Source organism: Paramisgurnus dabryanus, chromosome 8, assembly GCF_030506205.2.
Source record: "Paramisgurnus dabryanus chromosome 8, PD_genome_1.1, whole genome shotgun sequence".
NCBI lineage: Eukaryota > Metazoa > Chordata > Actinopteri > Cypriniformes > Cobitidae > Paramisgurnus > Paramisgurnus dabryanus.
In genome coordinates, this window is record NC_133344.1 from 43,790,850 (window position 1) to 43,810,693 (window position 19,844).

General features: G+C 37.6%; 1 protein-coding gene across 1 annotated transcript in view; it reads right to left on the reverse strand.

Moving 5' to 3' along the window:
* Positions 1–599: 599 nt before the first annotated feature.
* panx1a (pannexin 1a) overlaps positions 600–19,844 on the reverse strand; it is a 79,167-nt gene continuing 59,922 nt past the window's right edge. The window contains exons 4-6 of the mRNA XM_065271185.2: positions 18,096–18,597; positions 16,488–16,635; positions 600–1,333 (exon numbers count right to left, since the gene is read on the reverse strand). Coding sequence (XP_065127257.2) covers positions 1,257–1,333; positions 16,488–16,635; positions 18,096–18,597 — 727 coding nt within the window. The 3' untranslated portion in view covers positions 600–1,256. The remainder of the gene's footprint in view (positions 1,334–16,487; positions 16,636–18,095; positions 18,598–19,844) is intronic.

Consider the following 19,844-nt stretch of genomic DNA (forward strand, 5'->3'; position numbering starts at 1 on the left):
GAACCTGGCAAATGCTCAGGTAAGCCACGGGCTAGTTGGTTAAATTACGTAATCCCGGAAAAGAGTTTTGCTTATGCTGTAAGGGTTGTTTCTTGCCAAACCCCACAGTATTATACAGTCAGATCACAACACCTGAGATATAGTTTATGGCACGATTTGCGTGGATTATGACAAAGTGCGGAACGTTTCTGTTGGTCCCCACAACGTGATAATTACCAGGTACACACACACACACACACACACACACACACACACACACACACACACACACACACACACACACACACACACACACACACACACACACACACACACACACACACACACACACACACACACACACACACACACACACACACACAGAGAGAGAGAAACCTCAGTTATAAAATCAATCAAGTTTAATACAATTGCTACCACAGAGATCTGTACCACATAACAGATGGTGGAATGTTTCCACGTTTTCTCCCACAGAAATCACTTTTAGAGCTGCTTTTTTCATCCCTCTTGTGCTGGTTCCTATAAATGTTGCATTAGCCAAAACATTCAAACTTTGGCCCATTCAAAATGTCTGAGCTGACACTTATTCCAAGTAAGCAACCTGTAAGTAATAAGTTTATTGAACATGAATAAAAGCAAAGTTCAAAGTTTCAAATGTTTCCAATTTTAACATGATATAGATAGGACTCTGATGTAAATTCAAAATTCCATGAACTTGCAATAATCCATAAAAGCTTATGTATGTACTTATGGTTTATGTCCATTTTTACTATAGATGCACTGTCCCTGTAAGTGTCCACATGTTCCTTTATAAGAAAATCAGCATGTCTATGCGGAGTTCCAATAATGGCTGTCAATCTTGACATTTTAAAAGTACCAAGACTAAAATGGGAGTGAGAACAGAATGTTCAAGGCAGAGTTTCACAATATTCTCAAAGTATTATAATTATAATTAGACCCTTCACATCATAGACAACTAAAGTAACTAAAAAAATCTAATTGTACCTTTAACTCACTTTATACATCTCTGTGCTAAATCAAACTTTCAGTTCAGAGATGTCAGCAAAGAAAACAGAAATTGCAAATAATTCCAAGTAAATATTTTGTCCAAATGAGAGCAGTTATGCTTTAAAAACAAAAGGGTAAGATTCCTATCCAGTGTCAATTTCCTCCAAAAAGCATTCATCCATAAAAAAGATGTTGCTTTTGCAGATGCCTCAATAGGATGCTGGAAGTCTGTTCACCATAAAAACAGCTATTTATAACACTCTCTTGTGCACAACCTTCTCAGTCTCACACTTTTTGATGTGGTCATTCTGCAGAAGTGAAGAAACCTCTGGGAAACACACAGAAAGTAAACAATTAATACAGGACAAAATGGCAGGCAACATGATATATACAGCTTACACTTTTGTCTTAAAACACTGTCTGGATCAACATAGAAAAATAACAGCAGGAAACATAACACTGCTTCATGTATTTCCACTCAGTCTATATAGATCATTTCGCAAGACGTAACACCACTGTTCCAGAACCACTTCCTATTTTAGGTTTTTAAGATTTTTTTTCCTTTATAAAATATCACATATTTAAGTCTTAAAAATGTTTGTCTAAATGTTTTATTTGTTGTATTTTGTTGTTGGTGTAGTGTTAAAAAAATGATGATTCTGAAACCAGTGTGATTCTGGATCAGTGCTAAATGCTCTGTAGTGGAATACCATATGAACAGGGCTGTGATTGATGTCACATGAGCATAATCAATGTCCTTAATTCTCAAGCCGCCCTTTCAGAAAGACAAACAGACCATGAAATTAATTATTATAAACTAATGGATAAATAGATCCTAATAGAAAAAAATCAATTTTACATTACATTATGCCAGTCTAAAGATTTTGGCTTGCATTTCTGCATCCTGAAACAATGTAATTACAGCAGGAAGCATCCAAATAGGCAGTATGCCCATTAGGCATTTTCTTCTATAGGGTTTCTTTTTCTTCTACATTGTTTACATTTTATTGTAGTAGAGATTGAGATGCATTTACTTTCCAGGATTTATCTTTTCATTTTTTTTCCATTTTTTTCTAGGCAATTCTGTGCTAAATACATATTACAGAGACATAGCACTTTGATTTGTGTCCCACCCAACCAGAAAGCCATTTTCCGGACAGAATTAAAGGCAGGATAGGCAGGAATTATCTAAAAAACTTTTTTACAAATTTGTTTAAACCATCTTTATATACAAATTCATAATTAAAATGTAAGTACTCTGGAAAAAGAGAGTATAAAACTTGAGTGTCTGTAGACCTGTCACGACTGTGTTAAACACAGCTCATTATTTCCATTCGGGATGAAACAAATGATTGGCTTGCACGACTATCACTCTCTCTCGTGACCATGGCACACCCCTGTTGCTATGGGATCTGCCCACACATGCGCACACCTGATTGATTTGAACGTACACGAGGCACTCTAGGAAGAGCAAAAGTATGGCAGAGAAAGTGCATTCAGAACTCACAGTACCTGCATATCCAGTCAGTGAAGGCAAACAAAAAAATAAACGAAGCAATCAAACGAGAGTAAATATCGCGTGGCTTTTCCGCGAGTCAACGGTGGTATTGTCTCCGGAGTGTAGTCCTCAGAGTCAACAATGCTTTCATCACGGAAGCTCTTCCATGCAAAACACTGGCTTAACTCTTTCACAGCCAGCATTTAAAAAAAGTTGCCAGCCAGCGCCAGCGTTTTTCATGATTTTCACCAAAGTTTAATGCCTTCCAGAAAATGTTCTTCTTTAAATATATAAACATACAATATACCAAATGAAAGAACAGACCCTCTGCTTTCAAACAAAAAAAAACCGTTTCATCCTACCTTTAGTGGTTCTTTTGTAATCAGCTTTTGAATATGGGTAGGTTTTTGCAAAAACACCATATTTTGAGCAAAAAGCAGAGATAATTCCATTTTTATGACGGACTTTTCATAGAGATCCCATTCAGAGCGATCTTTAAAACAGACACGGACATGCAGCAGCTTGCCATAGGGCAATACTTCCGGTTTTAAAAAGTTGCGGAAGATAATAGCGGTATTGCGGAAAGACGGAAAATCTCGTCATTGGCGGGGAAGCGTTTTCTCTTAATTGACGAGATATCTCGTCAATGGCGGGGAAAGAGTTAATAGTGAGTACTAAAAGCCATCCTATTTGTTTGTATTCATAGTGATAAAGTTAGGTGTATTATTACATGCGATTGTGACATGATGTTACTACATGCACCGCGCTCCCAGCAGAGCCGTCAGCGTTGCGCGTTCATGTGTTTTGGGGGCGTAGCTTTAGAAGAAACCCAGAAGGGAGGGGGTGGAGTGAATGGAAAAATGAGCTGTGTTTAAAACAGTGGTGAGAGGTTTACAGACACTCGATTTTTATACTCTCTTTTTCAGAGTACTTACATTTTACTTATGTATTGGTAAATAAAGACAGTTTAAACAAATTTGTAAAAATGTTTTTTTAGATAATTCCTGCCTATCCTGCCTTTAAGTAATTCAAAAACAACAATAAATAATAACACTACAAATAAACGTCATATGACATAACTTCTATCTATTCATAATTTTGTTAAATATATTAAGTTTCCAACTCTTAATTTTATGCAGTTTTGTAGTTTTGACTTAGGCCTACTATAGGCTTGTCAAAATAAAACGTTAAATATAATATGTTATGATCTTTAACCAGATGCCCCAGCTGGTTCAAACATGTTGTATTATACAACAGTTTATACATGTGTCCCCTACTCGCAAATGATCAAAAATTCGTTTGTGTTATTTTGATATTCTATATTTCAAAAACTTCAAAACGATGTATGACTTAATCTGACAAAAAAATGACAGAGCTACACATGTTTTAAGTTGATAGAGTCAACAAAGTTTCAAAAACAAAATCACTGCATCCATACCTTAAAATCACTGGTAAAACTAATATATTTGGTACACACACAGTCAAAAACAATATCTATAGGAAAATAAGTTTTTACCTTTATTTTATTGTTTTATTTACATCGAGACAGACTGCTTTAAGATCTACTGTAATGCAAGGATCTAATATAATTATACACATCAGATATTTTACCCCAACAGTTAACCAAACATTTACCTAAAACATAACAGATTATATTTGCGTGAATTATTGTCAAAACCAGTTATTTTTAAAACTGTAATTCTCAGTTTTTATGTATATATAGGGGTCGTGCACTCGCGTATCTGTGTGTGTCCAAACTTCGGATCTGTCAGTGAGTGCATTTACATACACAGTCTTATGCTGATTATGTAAGGGATAATGTAGAGGCAGCCGGTAGTTATCGGGAAATAAGCCCCGACAGTGTGATCAGGACCCGACACGAAGCGGAGGAGGGCCTTGTATCACACTGAAGGGGCTTATTTCCCGATAACTACCGGCTGCCTCTACATTATCCCGCTTATTGCACGGCTACTTGTCACATAAGAAAAAAACCGGACATGAATATGAATTTGAAACATTTTATTGGCATATTTGTTTTAAATTAACATTTTTATCCTTCCGCGAAACTTTGCACAGATGCATAAAATGATCGTAATACCTTATTAAGATCCTCTGCTTCATACTTGTCTGTCTCCATTTTTTCTCTTTTAGCCAGTCTTTGAGAAGTTTTAATGCCCATTCTGTATTTTTTTGTGTGTTGGCTTCGTAGCTGTCATGCTCTATTTTGTCAAGTTCAGTCTCAGTAAGCTGTCTGTGTCTTGTCGTGGTTGTCCAGTGTTTGTCACTAGATGGCGCCAAACAGTAGTCTTTATTGATCTTTATTGGCGCAGAGCGATTTTACCGGCTATGCGTTATTACTTTGGAGCGGTTATTATTTGAAAAGAACGAACCTGCAAATGTCTCAACTGACCAATCAGAATCAAGCATTCCAGAGAGCCGTGTAATAAGTTTAATTATACCACGAGTCTGTTGAATGCTGTATTGTGATTGGCTGAAAAATGTTCCGTGAGTCTGCATTAATTTCTGATAACCGCACACCTAACTTGTCAAATGTATTAAAAATAGGCACCAGAGCAATGTTTGTGGTAACCGTGGTATACAACAAAACTTTTTGCGTGACATGTAAACACCTTAAAGGGATAGTTCACCCAAAAATGAAAATTCTGTCATGATTTACTTACCCTCATGTTGTTACAAACCCGCAAAAATGTATTTGTTGTGATAAACACAAAGGAAGATATTAAGATAAATTTTTATAACCAAACTGTTCGTGGACCCCATTCACTTCCATGGTAGGAAAAAATAATACTATGGAGGTAAATGAGGTCCACGAACCGTTTGGTTACAAACATTTCTCAAAATATCTTCCTTTGTGTTAATCAGTACAAATAAATAAATACAGGTTTATAACAATATGAGAGTGAGTAAATGATGACAGAATTTTCATTTTTGGGTGAACTCTCCCTTTCATCGGCTATCTCACGGTTTTGTCCATGTGCACATGTCTGTGCGTGTGAAAGATAAACGTCAGCGCAAAGTGACGCATAAAAGTCTCTGCTCTACTACAGCAGTTGGCAGAGAAATTGCGAAAAATAAAAACTGATGTTATATTTTGATTGACTATTTGATTGACTATTATGTACTATTATGACTTCACTACCTGCGAGAAACCTGACAAATCTCCAAGTCCCATGTAAACGCAGTTGTCTGCATAGCCGGTCTGCAACAGTTTTTTATAATAAGCAGATTTTTGATAGTTATCCGCTTATTCTGTGAATGTAAATGTACTCAATAAGCTTGCGAAAAATCGCTTTCGAGTCTTGTAACTCTTTAAACATCAAATCAGGTCCTGAACTTTGTGTTTCTTTATAACTGTTACATCCAGTAAGTCCTTCACTTTATTTTCTAATTCCTGCATGTTTTAAAAAACGAAACCAAAACGCAGACGCACAAATGCGCAACTTTTCCTATTGGGTTGAGCATTTAGGTCTCAGAAACCGTATCAAAAATATTAAAATGTCATAAAACATAATTTTAGATGTTTAATGACCATTCAGAGCATTGGGATTGCTGGACGAGGGCTTAAAGCAGCTACTTATTTTTATATATAAAAAAACAATGTACGACATGTATAGCCTACGTTCGACTTCGTTCTTCCGCTAAATTTCATTACGCTACGGTATTCAGTCTGAGATACCTCCCATTCAAACCGTTTTCCTCAAATCAACGAACAGAGGGCGGGCTGAGAGCCGTGACATAGACGCTAAGCGCCGAATGTACGGTTGAAGTTTGTAGTGGACATGGAGGCACAGAAAGCTATTTGCTCTGTTGTGGAGAACCGGCACTTGCCAACTTAAGCCCGAACAAGAAGAGTGTTTGTTAAACATTTTGAATGGAGATTATGTTGTTGCCCTACTCCCGACAGGTTTTGGGAAAAGTTTAATTTATCAACTATTACCGATCGTCAGCGAGAAACTGTGTGCAGCACTGCTTGACGTGCACAACAATCGAGAAATCATGGAAGGGAATTTCATTGTTCACAGTAAATGGTGGAGGACACGTGGGCCATTCGGACACATTTGGACAGCATGGGTCACATATGTTGTATGCTTTGCCCACCCTGTTTTCTACAGGCCCACCCACTTGAACATTTCTGGTTACGCCACTGACATAAACCTCATTCACACAGCACTTTGGTCCCAGAAAATACTCGTAAAATTGCCAGAAAAGCCTCTGTGTGAATGCAAACACGTCCTGTACATCTTCTGGGATTGCTCCCGGAAAGAAGACCTAGTAAGATACTCGGAAAACCCACTGTGTGAACAAGAAGCCAAAACAAAGCCGTAATGGGCATGTCGTAGTGAGGACGCACGTGTCATCACAACAATAAAGTTACGGTTCAGCTCTTTAAAACAAGAGATTTACATGCAGATCAACATTCACGAAGAGAAATGAAGCAGTTCAGGGAATAATAAATGAGACGCAAAAAGAATGCTGTAAGGGGCATGCCGTAGTGAGGACGCGGATGTCATGGCAACATGAAGTTATGGTTCAACTCTTTGAAATCAGGGATTTACATGCAGATCAATGTAAAGTTAGTCACGACGCGAAATGTCAGCAAACTGGACTAAAGCAGATAACAGGTAAGTTAGCTCGTCACCTACTGCGCTGAAGCGGAGATCATTCAGCAGCATAAAATAATATCACGTCACGTGTTCATTTGAGCATATAATAAACAAAAATGCCAGTGCAACTTCCCAACAAGATATATCATTCAGCTCCTCAAGCTGAGTTTTTAAATGCACATTAACAAACACGATGAGAAATGTCTGCAAGCTGGATTAAAGCAGAGATCAGGGAGCTTGTCAAATATCCACTCGATCTGAAGCTGACATCATTCACCAGGATAGAATGACACGTCACAAGCTTCTTTATAGTCTTATCATTAACAAAAATGGACACGAGTGGTTCCTGGAGAGTGAAATAATAAATAATAAGCTAACTTCAGACACTGCACAGAAGAAAGTGCCGGACTTCAACAGTCACGTGTCTTTCCGCTATGCACACACAGATTCTGGCAAATCATTGGCAGTGTGAATAAACAAAAAAATCAAACCATCCCTGAAAAATCCTGGGTGCATTTTCTGTGTATTTTCTGGAATGTCTGTGTGAAAAGGGCTTTATTGTGTTATTTTAACTGTTTACCAAAATCTATTCCAGTTATAGTCATACAATGAATATTGGCTTAAAGGAACACGCCCAGATTTTGGGAATTTAGCTTATTCACCGTATCCCAGGGCTCGCAAAATCGCTAGCCGACGTCCCGGGGCTATTGTGAATTCCTGTCGAGCTACCGAAATGTATCTCCGCCCTGCCCGTCGGGCTATCTTGGAGAGGAAATAATAATTTAATGTTTTTGCTTTGTCTCAGATTTAGTTAATTATATTGTATATATTTTGGCCGCGCGTCCTCTTTGTCAGTCATTATCTTCACGTAACAAGTGAAACTGTCAGGAAATGAAGTGAAAGCATAAATAAACCCATCCTTTAATGTGCACGTCTGAAATGCGCGCGACCCTCTGCACGCGACCCTCTGCACGCGCTTCTTCTGGCTTCGCTCTTCACGAGCTCTTGTGCTCAGCGCGAACTCAAGTCATTTAAAAAAAATAACGTTATTTCATTATAACATCATAGACAAACATTGTTTTAGCGTTTCTTTTTTCTTTCTTCAGTTAGTAACTTAAATATGTGAGAAGGAAAATATATTTGAGGGATTTCCGATCGATTTGACACGTCTAGGCTATTAAGAGAATATAATGTTAGAAGCTTTTGAGTTGAGTTGAGTTTGAGTTGAGTTTAACTTTATTGTCCAGTCTGTTTTCACAGAGCGGAAATTTGTCTTTGACACTGCAACATACAAACACATCACACATCAACAACAAAAATCATACAATTAAACACTTTTAAAAAGATGAAAACAGCCCTTCTATTGCTTCACTTAAAATACTGTACGATTCAAAATAATCACTGCCATTGGGAGAAAAGATCGTTTATAAACATTTTTCCTAGCTAAGGGAATTTTCAGTCTTCGCCCAGATGGGAGCAATTCAAAACTAGAGTGTAGAGGGTGTGTATTGTCTTTAAAAATCGCAATTGCCTTTTTTCCCATAAAATGATCGAACAAGCTCTGAAGTGGCTGTTGTTTGTGCCGGGTGATCTTGTTTGCTTGGTTAATTATTTGTGAGAGTTTGTTCTTTTGTTTTATTACACGGCTCTCTGGAATGCTTGATTCTGATTGGTCAGTTGAGACATTTGCAGGTTCGTTCTTTTCGAATAATAACCGCTCCAAAATAATAACGCATAGCCGGTACTACTTTTATGAGTAAGATCGCTCCGCGCCAATAAAGATCAATAAAGATTACTGTTTGTTTGGCGCCATCTTGTGACAAACACTCGACAACCACGACAAGACACAGAGAGCTTACTGAGACTGAACTTGACAAAGAGCATGACAGCTACGAAGCCAACACACAAAAAAATACAGAATGGGCATTAAAACTTCTCAAAGACTGGCTAAAAGAGAAAAAAATGAAGATAGACAAGTATGAAGCAGAGGATCTTAATAAGGTATTACGATCATTTTATGCATCTGTGCAAAGTTTCGCGGAAGGATAAAAAATGTTAATTTAAAACAAATATACCAATAAAATGTTTCAAATTCATATTCATGTCCAGTTTTTTTTCTTATGTGACAAGTAGCCGTGTAATAAGCGGGATAATGTAGAGTCAGCCGGTAGTTATCGGGAAATAAGCCCCTTCAGTGTGATACAAGACCCTCCGCTTCGCGTCGGGTCCTGATCACACTGTCGGGGCTTATTTCCCGATAACTACCGGCTGCCTCTACATTATCCCTTACTTAATGTTAAATTGCCGTACCATGAAACAATGTTATATGTTAGTGTACTCTCGATCACTGATTGATATAACATAGTTAAGGTCTGAGGACTGACATTGAAACTTCTTAATTTCCTGAGGAGTCCCAGGCGTTGTCGTGATCTTTTATAAATGTACTCAACATTACTTTCAAAATTAAGTTTCTCGTCGATAATTGTACCCAAATATTTAAAATTCGCGACCTGCTCTACAGTCTTTCCCTTTATGACAACTGGTTTATATTCAAAAGCAGTACCTACTTTTTTCGATTTATTTCCCAGACATAGCTCTTTTGTCTTTTCAATATTAAAGCAACACTAAAGAACTCTGGCTCTTTGCTCCCCCTACAGGTTAGAAGCGTAATTGTTCATTACCACTGTCATAAATACTGAGGCATAGCTGGCTCTGATTGGATTGTAGGTCTGCCGTAAAGCAAGTTTTTGTAGTATTCACTCGGACTACAGGACCACTACCCGACGTTTGGAAACTTCTTTAGTGCGGTTTTGGTCGATAGAGGGCTGCAAAGCGAATGTGAAAGTGCTGTTCACCCTGTTTAGAGTGGATGAACGACTGAAACTGTTTTGGAAGCGTTATTTTAAGGTAAAAAAAACTCTTTGGTGTTGCTTTAAGATGCAGAAAACTGCTCTCAAACCAACAAGTAATACTGTCAATGTACTCAAAGTATGAGGAGCAATTAATTCCCTTCTGACATGAGACTAATGCTATATCATCGGCATATTTTATAAGGGTAAGATTATCGTCATTACGCTTCAACTCATTGATATATACTGAAAAAAGAATTGGAGACAATACACATCCCTGCGGTACCCCAGTATCTAAAACCAAGCAGTCTGACATAACACTATTATTAATACGGACTCGCTGAGGTCGACATTTTAAAAATTCCTTAATCCATAAAATCATCCAACTACTAGCACCCAAATCATAGAGCCGTTTTAGAAGAAGATGTGGTTGAACAGTATTAAATGCAGATGAGAAATCCATGAAGAGAATTCGAACATAGGAGTTTGGGTTATCTAAATGATTTTGAACCTTATTTAAGAGAGTGAGGGAGGCATCCACAGTGCTTCTATTTGCCCGATAGGCAAATTGCAAGGGGTCTATAGATGTCTCAATTTGTGATAACAATTCCTTACACACTATGCGCTCCATGCATTTACAGAGAACAGATGTGAGTGCGATTGGGCGAAAGTCTTTGGGAAATGTTGCATTTGGTATTTTCGGCACCGGGATAATGATGAAATTTTTCCAGGCTAATGGTACAAAACCATTGTCCATGAAAATTTGAAATAACCTTGTACACACATATCCAAGTTGTACTGCACATTCTTTCAGAACTTTCCCCTTCAGGCCATCTGGACCAGTTGCCTTATACGGTTTAACTTTACGAAGCACTGTGACAACCTCTCTCTCCTGAATAGTCATCATAGGCTGTGATTGGGTCATGGTCATCATTAATTCATTATTAACAGTCAGATCATCGTTAAAAACATTATCAAATCTTGAATAAAAAATATTAAGATTATTTGCAAGATTGTGAGGGTCATCATGTTGTTGAACTCTTTTCTTTTGTCTACCCATCATTGTATTCAATCCCTTCCATGCATCTCTTACATTCCCTGTTTTTAATTTCTCTTCCACATTCTCTTTATATTCATTCTGTGCATATTTTATCTTACGTTTTACAGCTTTATTTAACTCTTTTACTCTCTGCTGATCATTCTGCAAGAAAGCAGTTTTCTTCATGTTTAAGTAATATTTCAGATCTTTGTTGATCCATGGCTTATTATTTGGGTACACTCTGATATTCTTTGTTTGAACCACAGAATTTACACAGAAATTAACATAACAGGTTATTGTATCATTTAACAGTTCGTGATTACTACAACAGTCATCATCATTAAAAAACAAGTCCCATTCAGTGCACTCAAAACAGCCTCTTAGCTTTTCTGTTTCGTCTCTGGACCATATTTGATAGGTGACTAAACAGCAGTGGTAAGATCTGTTTACCTAAAGCGAATAGAATGTTTATTTATAATTTCGTTTTACCTCAGAGTCTAACATTATTCTAGCGAAAATAAACGGCTATGGTAAGATCTATTAACCTAAAGGGAATTAAATGTTTATTCCTTTTTAATAAATATCTGTTTTAAGTCTTCTATACTGTGTTAAAGTCACTGGTTGTTTATATATTTGATAAAATACCATGTTATCTAAATACAATGTGTGATGTGTTGAGGTATATTCTATTAAATTATATTAAAAATAACCTGTGTTATAATACATTCATATAATATTTCAGTAATATAACAATTCAATTATTCTAACGTTGGGGAAACGTTAAAATAACCTAAAAATAACATTAGGGGAATGTTTCTTTTCTTGAAGAAAACATTCCTTGCTATTAAACAAAAACCTTGGAAAATAACATTCTAGAAACCAAAAACTAATGTTAGGGGAACGTTTTGGGAACCAAATTGTTAGCTGGCGATGGACAGAAATAGTTGGCTTACATGGAAATCCAGGATTTATCAATATTCTACATTAAACAGTGTATTTTTAATTCGGGCTTGTTGTATTCATGAGTGCCTGCCCGAAGGGCTACCAGGGATTTAAAAATTTTGCGAGCCCTGGTATCCCCCAGAGTTAGATAAGTCCATACATACCTTTCTCATCTCTGTGCGTCCCGTAACTCTGTCTGACGCAGCCCCCGCTAGCTTAGCACAAAGTCTGGAAGTGAATGGCTCCAGCTAGCAAACTGCTCCCAATAAGTGACAAAATAACGCGAACATTTTCCTATTTATGTGTTGTGATTTGTATAGTCACACCGTGTACAAATAACAAAGTGATATGAGAAACAGCGATCTTTTAACAGTATACATCCTGGGAACTATATTCTCAGAAGACGAAGCATTGCTACGTGGGCGGAGTGATTTGCTCGCAGCACCCGAAAAGCCCCTGGTGAGGAGCAGAGAGTTCAGTCAGAGTTGTGCAAATCACTCCACCCCTGTAACAGTACTTCGTCTTCTGAGAATATTGTTCCCAGTATGTATAGTGTTAAAAGAGTTACAGCACGTACGGAGATGAGAAAGGTATGTATGGATTTATCTAACTCTGGGGAAATGGTGAATAAGCTAAATTCCCAAAATCTGGGCGTGTTCCTTTAAAATATAAAATAAAAAGATTTATTTGGAGGGTATTCACATTAAAATTGGCTTAAATATTTAGGAATTACAACTGATTATTAAAGCTGCAAGCAGCGATGGAAGGGCCCTTGCACGCATGTGCACCGCCACCCTATGGCCTTAGAAAAGCATTGAACCAGGGGGATTTAAATTTAAGTGGGTAAATATAGGTGGATATTTAAAGGAACTTTGATGTGCCACACCTTTTGTGTGCAGCAGGTGGCGCTGTGACTGTAACTGATTGTTGTTATATTGATGTGTTCAGGCCAGGACCCTTATCAAAAGTGTGAAGTATAGGGCAGATCGGACAATGTATGCCTGAATTGCAACAGATTCCTGTTTCATGGCGAAACATCACTCTTTGCGAGGCCGCCATGGACACGCCCATCAAGAAAAGTCAAGATCTTTGCAATTTATCATCGCAAAGGGCTTAAGATCAGTCTCACCTGATATGATAATGATTTGATTAAATCTCTGAGACAGTAAATCACAGCGTAAAACAAGGCATTTCCTGCTACCTCTAGGTGGCGCTAGGACTGAAGCTGAATATTGGCATTGAAATGTGTTAAGGCCAAGACTCTTATCAAACATGTGAAGTGTGGGGCAGATTGGACATTGTATGCCTTAGTTATAACAACCTCCTGTTTCAGGGCGAAAACGCTGAATTTGTCAGGCCGCCACGGACACACCCTCCAACGAAAAGTCAAAAAAAGTCAAAAAGTCAAAAGCTCCGCAATTTAGATGGTACTGCCCAAATATGATGATGATCGGATTAAATCTCTAGGAGGAGTTCGTTAAAGTATGACGCTTGGAAATGTCAAAAAATGACAGATAAAATTCAAAATGGCCGACTTCCTGTGGGGTTTAGAGCTTCGCTCCAAGAGACTTTTTTGTAGGTCTTGGGGTGATATATGATCCTACCAAATTTCGTGTCTGTACATTTTTCGTAGGTGGGGGGCTGTTCTCTTGAAATTTTGCAGGTGGCGCTATCGAGCCATTTCTACACACCCAGTTCCGACGCCTATACTTCATGTACATTTTCGCCACTTCTGAGGCGTGTGCAAATTTTCATGAGTTTTCGGGTATGTTTAGGCCCTCAAAAATGCAATCCATTTCGAAGAAGAAGAAGAAGAAGAAGAAGAACAAGAAGAAGAAGAACAAGAACAAGAACAAGAACAAGAACAAGAACAAGAACAAGAACAAGAACAAGAACAAGAACAAGAAGAAGAAGAAGAAGAAGAAGAAGAAGAAGAAGAAGAAGAAGAAGAAGAAGAAGAAGAAGAAACGGAGCAAAAACAATAGGGTCCTCACACCCCGGTGTGCTCAGGCCCTGAATATGTAGCTTTCCCTTTTTAACTCTTTCACCGCCAGCGTTTTGAAAAAAAGTTCCCAGCCAGCGCCAGCGTTTTTCATGATTTTCACCAAAGTTTAATGCCTTCCAGAAAATGTTCTTCTTTAAATAAATAAACATACAATATACCAAATGAAAGAACAGACCCTCTGCTTTCAAAAAAAAAAAAAAAACGTTTCATCCTACCTTTAGTGGTTCCTTTGCAATCAGCTTTTGAATATGGGTAGGTTTTTGCAAAAACACCATATTTTGACCAAAAAGCAAAAATAATTCAATTTTTGTGACTGACTTTTCATAGAGATCCCATCCAGAGCGATCTTTAAAACAGTCACGGACATAAAACAGTATATAAACAGGAAGGGATATAAAAAGATATCCAAGGAATTGAGAACGCCAATCAGCAGTGTTCAAACTGTAATTAAGAAGTGGGTCTGTTGAAACCACATCCACAACTGCCAGGAAAATTGTTTGGGATGAAAAGCAAAAAAACACAAATAAATTCAGGGGAAATACAGGGCTTTAATGATGCACAATAAGGAAGCACTTGAAGAAAAATGGACTGCATGGTCAAGTCATCAAAAGAAAGCCATTACTACACAAATGCCACAAATAATCCCGTTTACACCAAACAGCCCAGAGACAAGCCTCAAACCTTTTGTCACAAAGTCATTTGGAGACCAAAATGTAACTTTTTGGCCACAATTATAAACGCTACATTTAAAGAAGAGACAACAAGGCCTATGATGAAAGGTTACCATTCCTACTATATGAAGGTGGATCGCTGATGTTTTGAGGATTTGTGAGCTACAAAGGCACAGGAACTTTGGCCAAAATTGATGGCAAGATGAATGCAGTATGTTAGCAAAAAATACTGGAGGAAGATTTGCACTCATCAGCTGGGAAGCTGCGCATGGGACGTTCTCGGACATTCCAACAAAACAATGATTAGCAGAATAAAGTGTATAAAGGTTATTGAGTGGCCATCTCAGTCTCCTGACCTCAACGAGATCTCTAATGTGCAGTTCATGCAAGACAGCCCAAGAATTTACAGGAACTGGAGCCTTTTTGCCAAGAAGAATGGGTAGCTTTACTGTCTGAGAAGATAAAGAGCCTCATCCACAACTACCACAAAAGATTTCAAGCTGTCATTGATGTTTAAGGGTTAATACGTAAGGAATAATTGACGACGGGCCATTGAATTATAAGAAAATAATGCACACCCAAGGTGGTAATGCGGCATGACGCGAAGCGGAGTGCTGTTACACCGAGGGTGTGCATTATTTCCTTAATAATTCAAAGGACCTGAGTCAATTATTCTGCTTATACCGTGGTTACCACAAACATTGTTTTTGTGCCTATTTTTAAGACATTTGACAAGTTAGGTGTCCGGTCATCAAAAAATAATGCATACCCACGGAACATTTCTCAACCAATCAGAATACAGCATTCATACAGCATAAACTTTTGTCATTTGGTTAGTTTCTGTTGTCATTATGATTTGAAAAGATTAAACATGGTTGAGCAATAATTGGCTTCAGCCAAACACTAACCATGAGTGAAAGAAAAGTTTTTGTGTTATCATTTACATTCTCTGAAAAATGGCCAGGAAATCATAAATTCTGCCAACTTATGAGCACAACTGTGAACTTTTGAGCACAAGAGACACATTAAAAAGATGTGATTAAAAATCAGGGTTATTCCATATAATTTCTGAACTGTTCCTAAAATACATTACCAAAAATCTATTTATTGAGAAATAAATTTGAACTTGTTTTCTCTGCAGTATTCAAGATCGGAAAACACCATCTTTTTTGATATTGGACCAAGTTTCTCAAGGTCAGTTTGTGCAAGGTCAGTTTGGGCACAATGTGTAGACCATGGATCTTTAACCAGGCTCCTAGAGAGTTACCTGCTGTATAGACAGTTTCATCGAACGCACGTGGGTTGTGGCGGTTAAGAATCTGGTCGAAACTTTACCTCCGGTTTCTGTTTGTTTAATGGTCTGACTAGTGGCTAATGAACTCAGGAACATTTTAAACAGCAACGTTAGCTCAGTCAGTGTCATTTTTTTATACGCTTTAGCTATGATATATCAACTAAGGTAATCTACTTGCTGTTTATTTAGCTTGTTATCAGAAATTAACTACCCTAAAAGGACTTTGTTGTTATTGATTCTTAGCGTTATTGAGTTTTCTGGAAGTAACACAAGTTCCACGAAAGCCTTTGTTTATGTTGTTACTGCTGAAACTGTCAATACTTGAGTTCCAACCCTGCTCTGAAACACAACCTGAAATTTTCAAGTAACCCTTAAACAACTTGATTAGTTGGCTCAGACATGTTTGATTGGGATTTGGAGCTAAACTCAGGAGGACAGAAGCTATTTAGGAGCAGGGTTGAAGACCCCTGGTGAAGACAACACATAGTATTGCAATGCAGTAGGTTACATCATACCGTATGAGAATTAAAAAAAAATCTCTAGAAAGAAAAAGACAAACCTTTCATCTCAGTGCCAATGTTGTTGGAGTTTTTCAAATCTTTAGGCAATCTGCTATCCACCACATCTGTTTTTACCTGTCCAAGATTCTGTAACAGCAGCATAGTGTCAAATGACTCATCTCCTTCCTCCTTTAGCAATTCGATCACCTACATAAATCAAAACACATTCAAAAAGAATAGGTTAGTACCGTATTAATATATCATCCTAATGCATTTACATACTTTGTGTTGCAACCATTTTTAGTTAACCTAACTAACGCTGACTAATTACTGAATATATCAAATATAAATGTTATTGTATAGTGTTGTTTAAAATGTTATTGTTTGAATGGCAATATGTGATAGGTCTAGTACTGTAATAACCCTGCTGTCCAAGACCCTCTCAGAACCATTTGTGAAGCCTTTCCTCAGGCATAAAAGAAGACATTTTAGTCCTATTATAGGGCAGTTTTGGTGGTCCTACAGTCCTAAGCATGTAGACCAGGTGACCTCAACCCTGCTCCTGGTAAACTACCATCCTGCAGATTTTAGCTTCAACCCCAACCAAACACAGCTGAGCCAGCTAATCAAGGTGTTCAGAGCTGTTTTTCAATATGCGTTTTTGTCTGTAATTGCATTCTTGTGTACTTGTGAAATGTTATAAGTTCCTCCCAAAGTACTGTTTCAATTCAAATTGAGCAGAAAACCTGTATACTATTTAAAAAACTACTCTTACTGTGTCACAAAATTGAATTTAAAAGGGACCCTCCACTTCTTTTTTTACAAATGTTCTCATTTTCCAGCTCCACTAGAGTTAAACGTTTGATTTTTATCGCTTTGTCATCCATTCAGCTGATCTACGGGTCTGGCGGTACCACTTTTAGCATAGTTTAGCACAATCCATTGAATTTGTTTAGACCATTTAGCATTGTGCTCAAAAATAACCGAAGAGCCTCGATATTTTTCCTATTTTAAACTTGACTTAGCAAAGTCCTTGATTATTACGTCGAAATGAGAGTATAGTTCCTACACATATCTGCCTAGAAAATCCCAACTTTTATTTTTTTACTACACAATGTAACTACAGAAGAGTTAAGTTTTAAACATGAAAAATATCAAAACTTTTTGGTTATTTTTGAGCATGATGCTAAATGGTCTAATCAGATTCAATAGATTATGCTAAACTATGCTAAAAGTGGTACGACCAGACCCCGAGATCAGCTGAATGGATTCCAAAACGGTAAAAAGTTTAACTCTGGGGGAGTGTCCCTTTAACAGCTGTTTAGCAAGAGTATAGTTGCATAAACTTCAAATCTGTGGTTTGTTAGTAAAAACAGCGCCTATTAATTTTTTTTCTTTCGATGTTTTCAGAGATTTAAGTTCCAGTGATCAGCAGGTGGTCAGTGCCGTGTACCCTGCTGAGAGCAGCCTCATCTCGGGAAGTCCTTCTCTAATTTGCTGTTGGCTCAGATGTTTTGGTATCTGGTGGTCAAACACTACATTTCTGTTTTGGGTAAATCAAACTAAGCTGAGGTAAAAGTTCAATAAATTATCCCTGATTTACATGATATCTGGGCATTCCTCAAATTTACCCAACAAACAGAGACATAAAAATCTGATTAACACACCTTTAGGCACTTATAACTTTTTAGCTCACTGAGGTTCTCCTCCAGAAACAGCAGATAAAGTGCAAGATCATCCCAGGTCACTCTCTCAATATGCATCACTCCTATTGTTGGTAGCATCTCGTAGGGCTTTAAAAATCCCCTTTTCATTCTGAACGGAACCAACATAGCGTACAGGCACAATGGCAATAGCAGCAAATACACACACAGGTTGATGTAGCTCAGGAGCTGAAAGATGCCCACAGCAACCAACTTGCACTGCATGAGAGGGGGTACTGAGGAGTCATTAATCATTATACCAGACCGGATATCACATTGAAACTCATCTGTAATGGAGAGACGGATGTAGTAACAAAGGTAGATGCAGGCTATTAGGAGGGCCAAGAAGGTAAAAGCACGGCAGATGATATAACGGACCAGTAATCCATTCGAGTAGCGCTTGGTCTTCAAATACTGTTCCACCAAAGGATATCTAAAGCAGCTCTCGAGACGGTCCAGCATAGAGCTAAAAAACAAAACAAAATTTACAAAAATTTAATAAAAAATTAACATGTTCTTTAAACATTGTAGGAATGCAACAAACATACAAGTAACAAAAGTTAATGCACATACAGAGTATGATTCATTATGTTACCAATCATTTAGCTTGAAAACCTTGGTAAATTTGTTTGTTTATGGACTATTTAAGATAATCTGATATCAGTCCTTCTTTATATGTGTACTAAAAGCCAAGCAGAGTTACCCATGAAGTTTGAAAAGTGTTTTTATCTGTTAATAAAGATAAAATTGATACAGAGGTAATTAATTTGTAAAAAAGCTTACTAATTTTGTGTTTGGTTAAATGATTTCATGTTCTGTGAATATATAAATGATTGTAGGTGCAAAGAAAGATGTTTCATTTGTGGACATTTTGTTAAACTGATGATTAAAGTCTTTGTTAAAATGGTTAAAGTTTAGAGATTTTCTTTATGTTTTCTTTTTTCTGGATGCTGATTCTGCATTGTGACCTACACTATATTGCCAAAAGTTTTGGGGCACCTGCCTTTATATGCACAAAAACCTGAGTGACATCCCATTTTTAATCCATAGGGTTTAATATGGAGTTTGTTCACCCTAAATCAAGGTTTAGAAGTGTGTTTATGGGAATTTTTGACTATTCTTTTAAAAGCACATTTGTAAGGTCAGACACTGATGTTGGACGAGAAGGCCTCGCTCGTATTGTCCGCTTTAATAAATCCCAAAGATGTTCTATTGGGTTGAGGCAAGACTCTGTGCAGGTCAGTCAAGTTCCTCCACAACAAACTCCCTCATCCATGTCTTTATGGACCTTGCTTTGTGCACTGGTGCACAGTCATGTTGGAACAGAAAGGGGTCATCCCAAAACTGTTCCCAAAAAGTTGGGAGCATGAAATTGTCCAAAATTTCTTGGTATGGTGAACCATTAAGAGTTCCTTTCACTGGAAGTGTCCCAAAACTTTTAGCAATACAGTGTGCATTTGAATGGTGAGCCAGAGGCCTTGATCTACACATTCTGAACTTGTGGATTCAACACATACGGCCCACTGTGGATTCACTGGATATTATAGCTAGTCTGTGATCTCACACTACCGGGTAGAAAACAAACCAGGGCCTTCACACATGGATCTTTAAAGGTCTGCACACAAAAACAGGACACAATAGACTTAAGATACTAATAATCGTCTTTAAAAGCATTAAAAGGTCTAGCTCCCGCCTTTATTTCCAAACTCATTC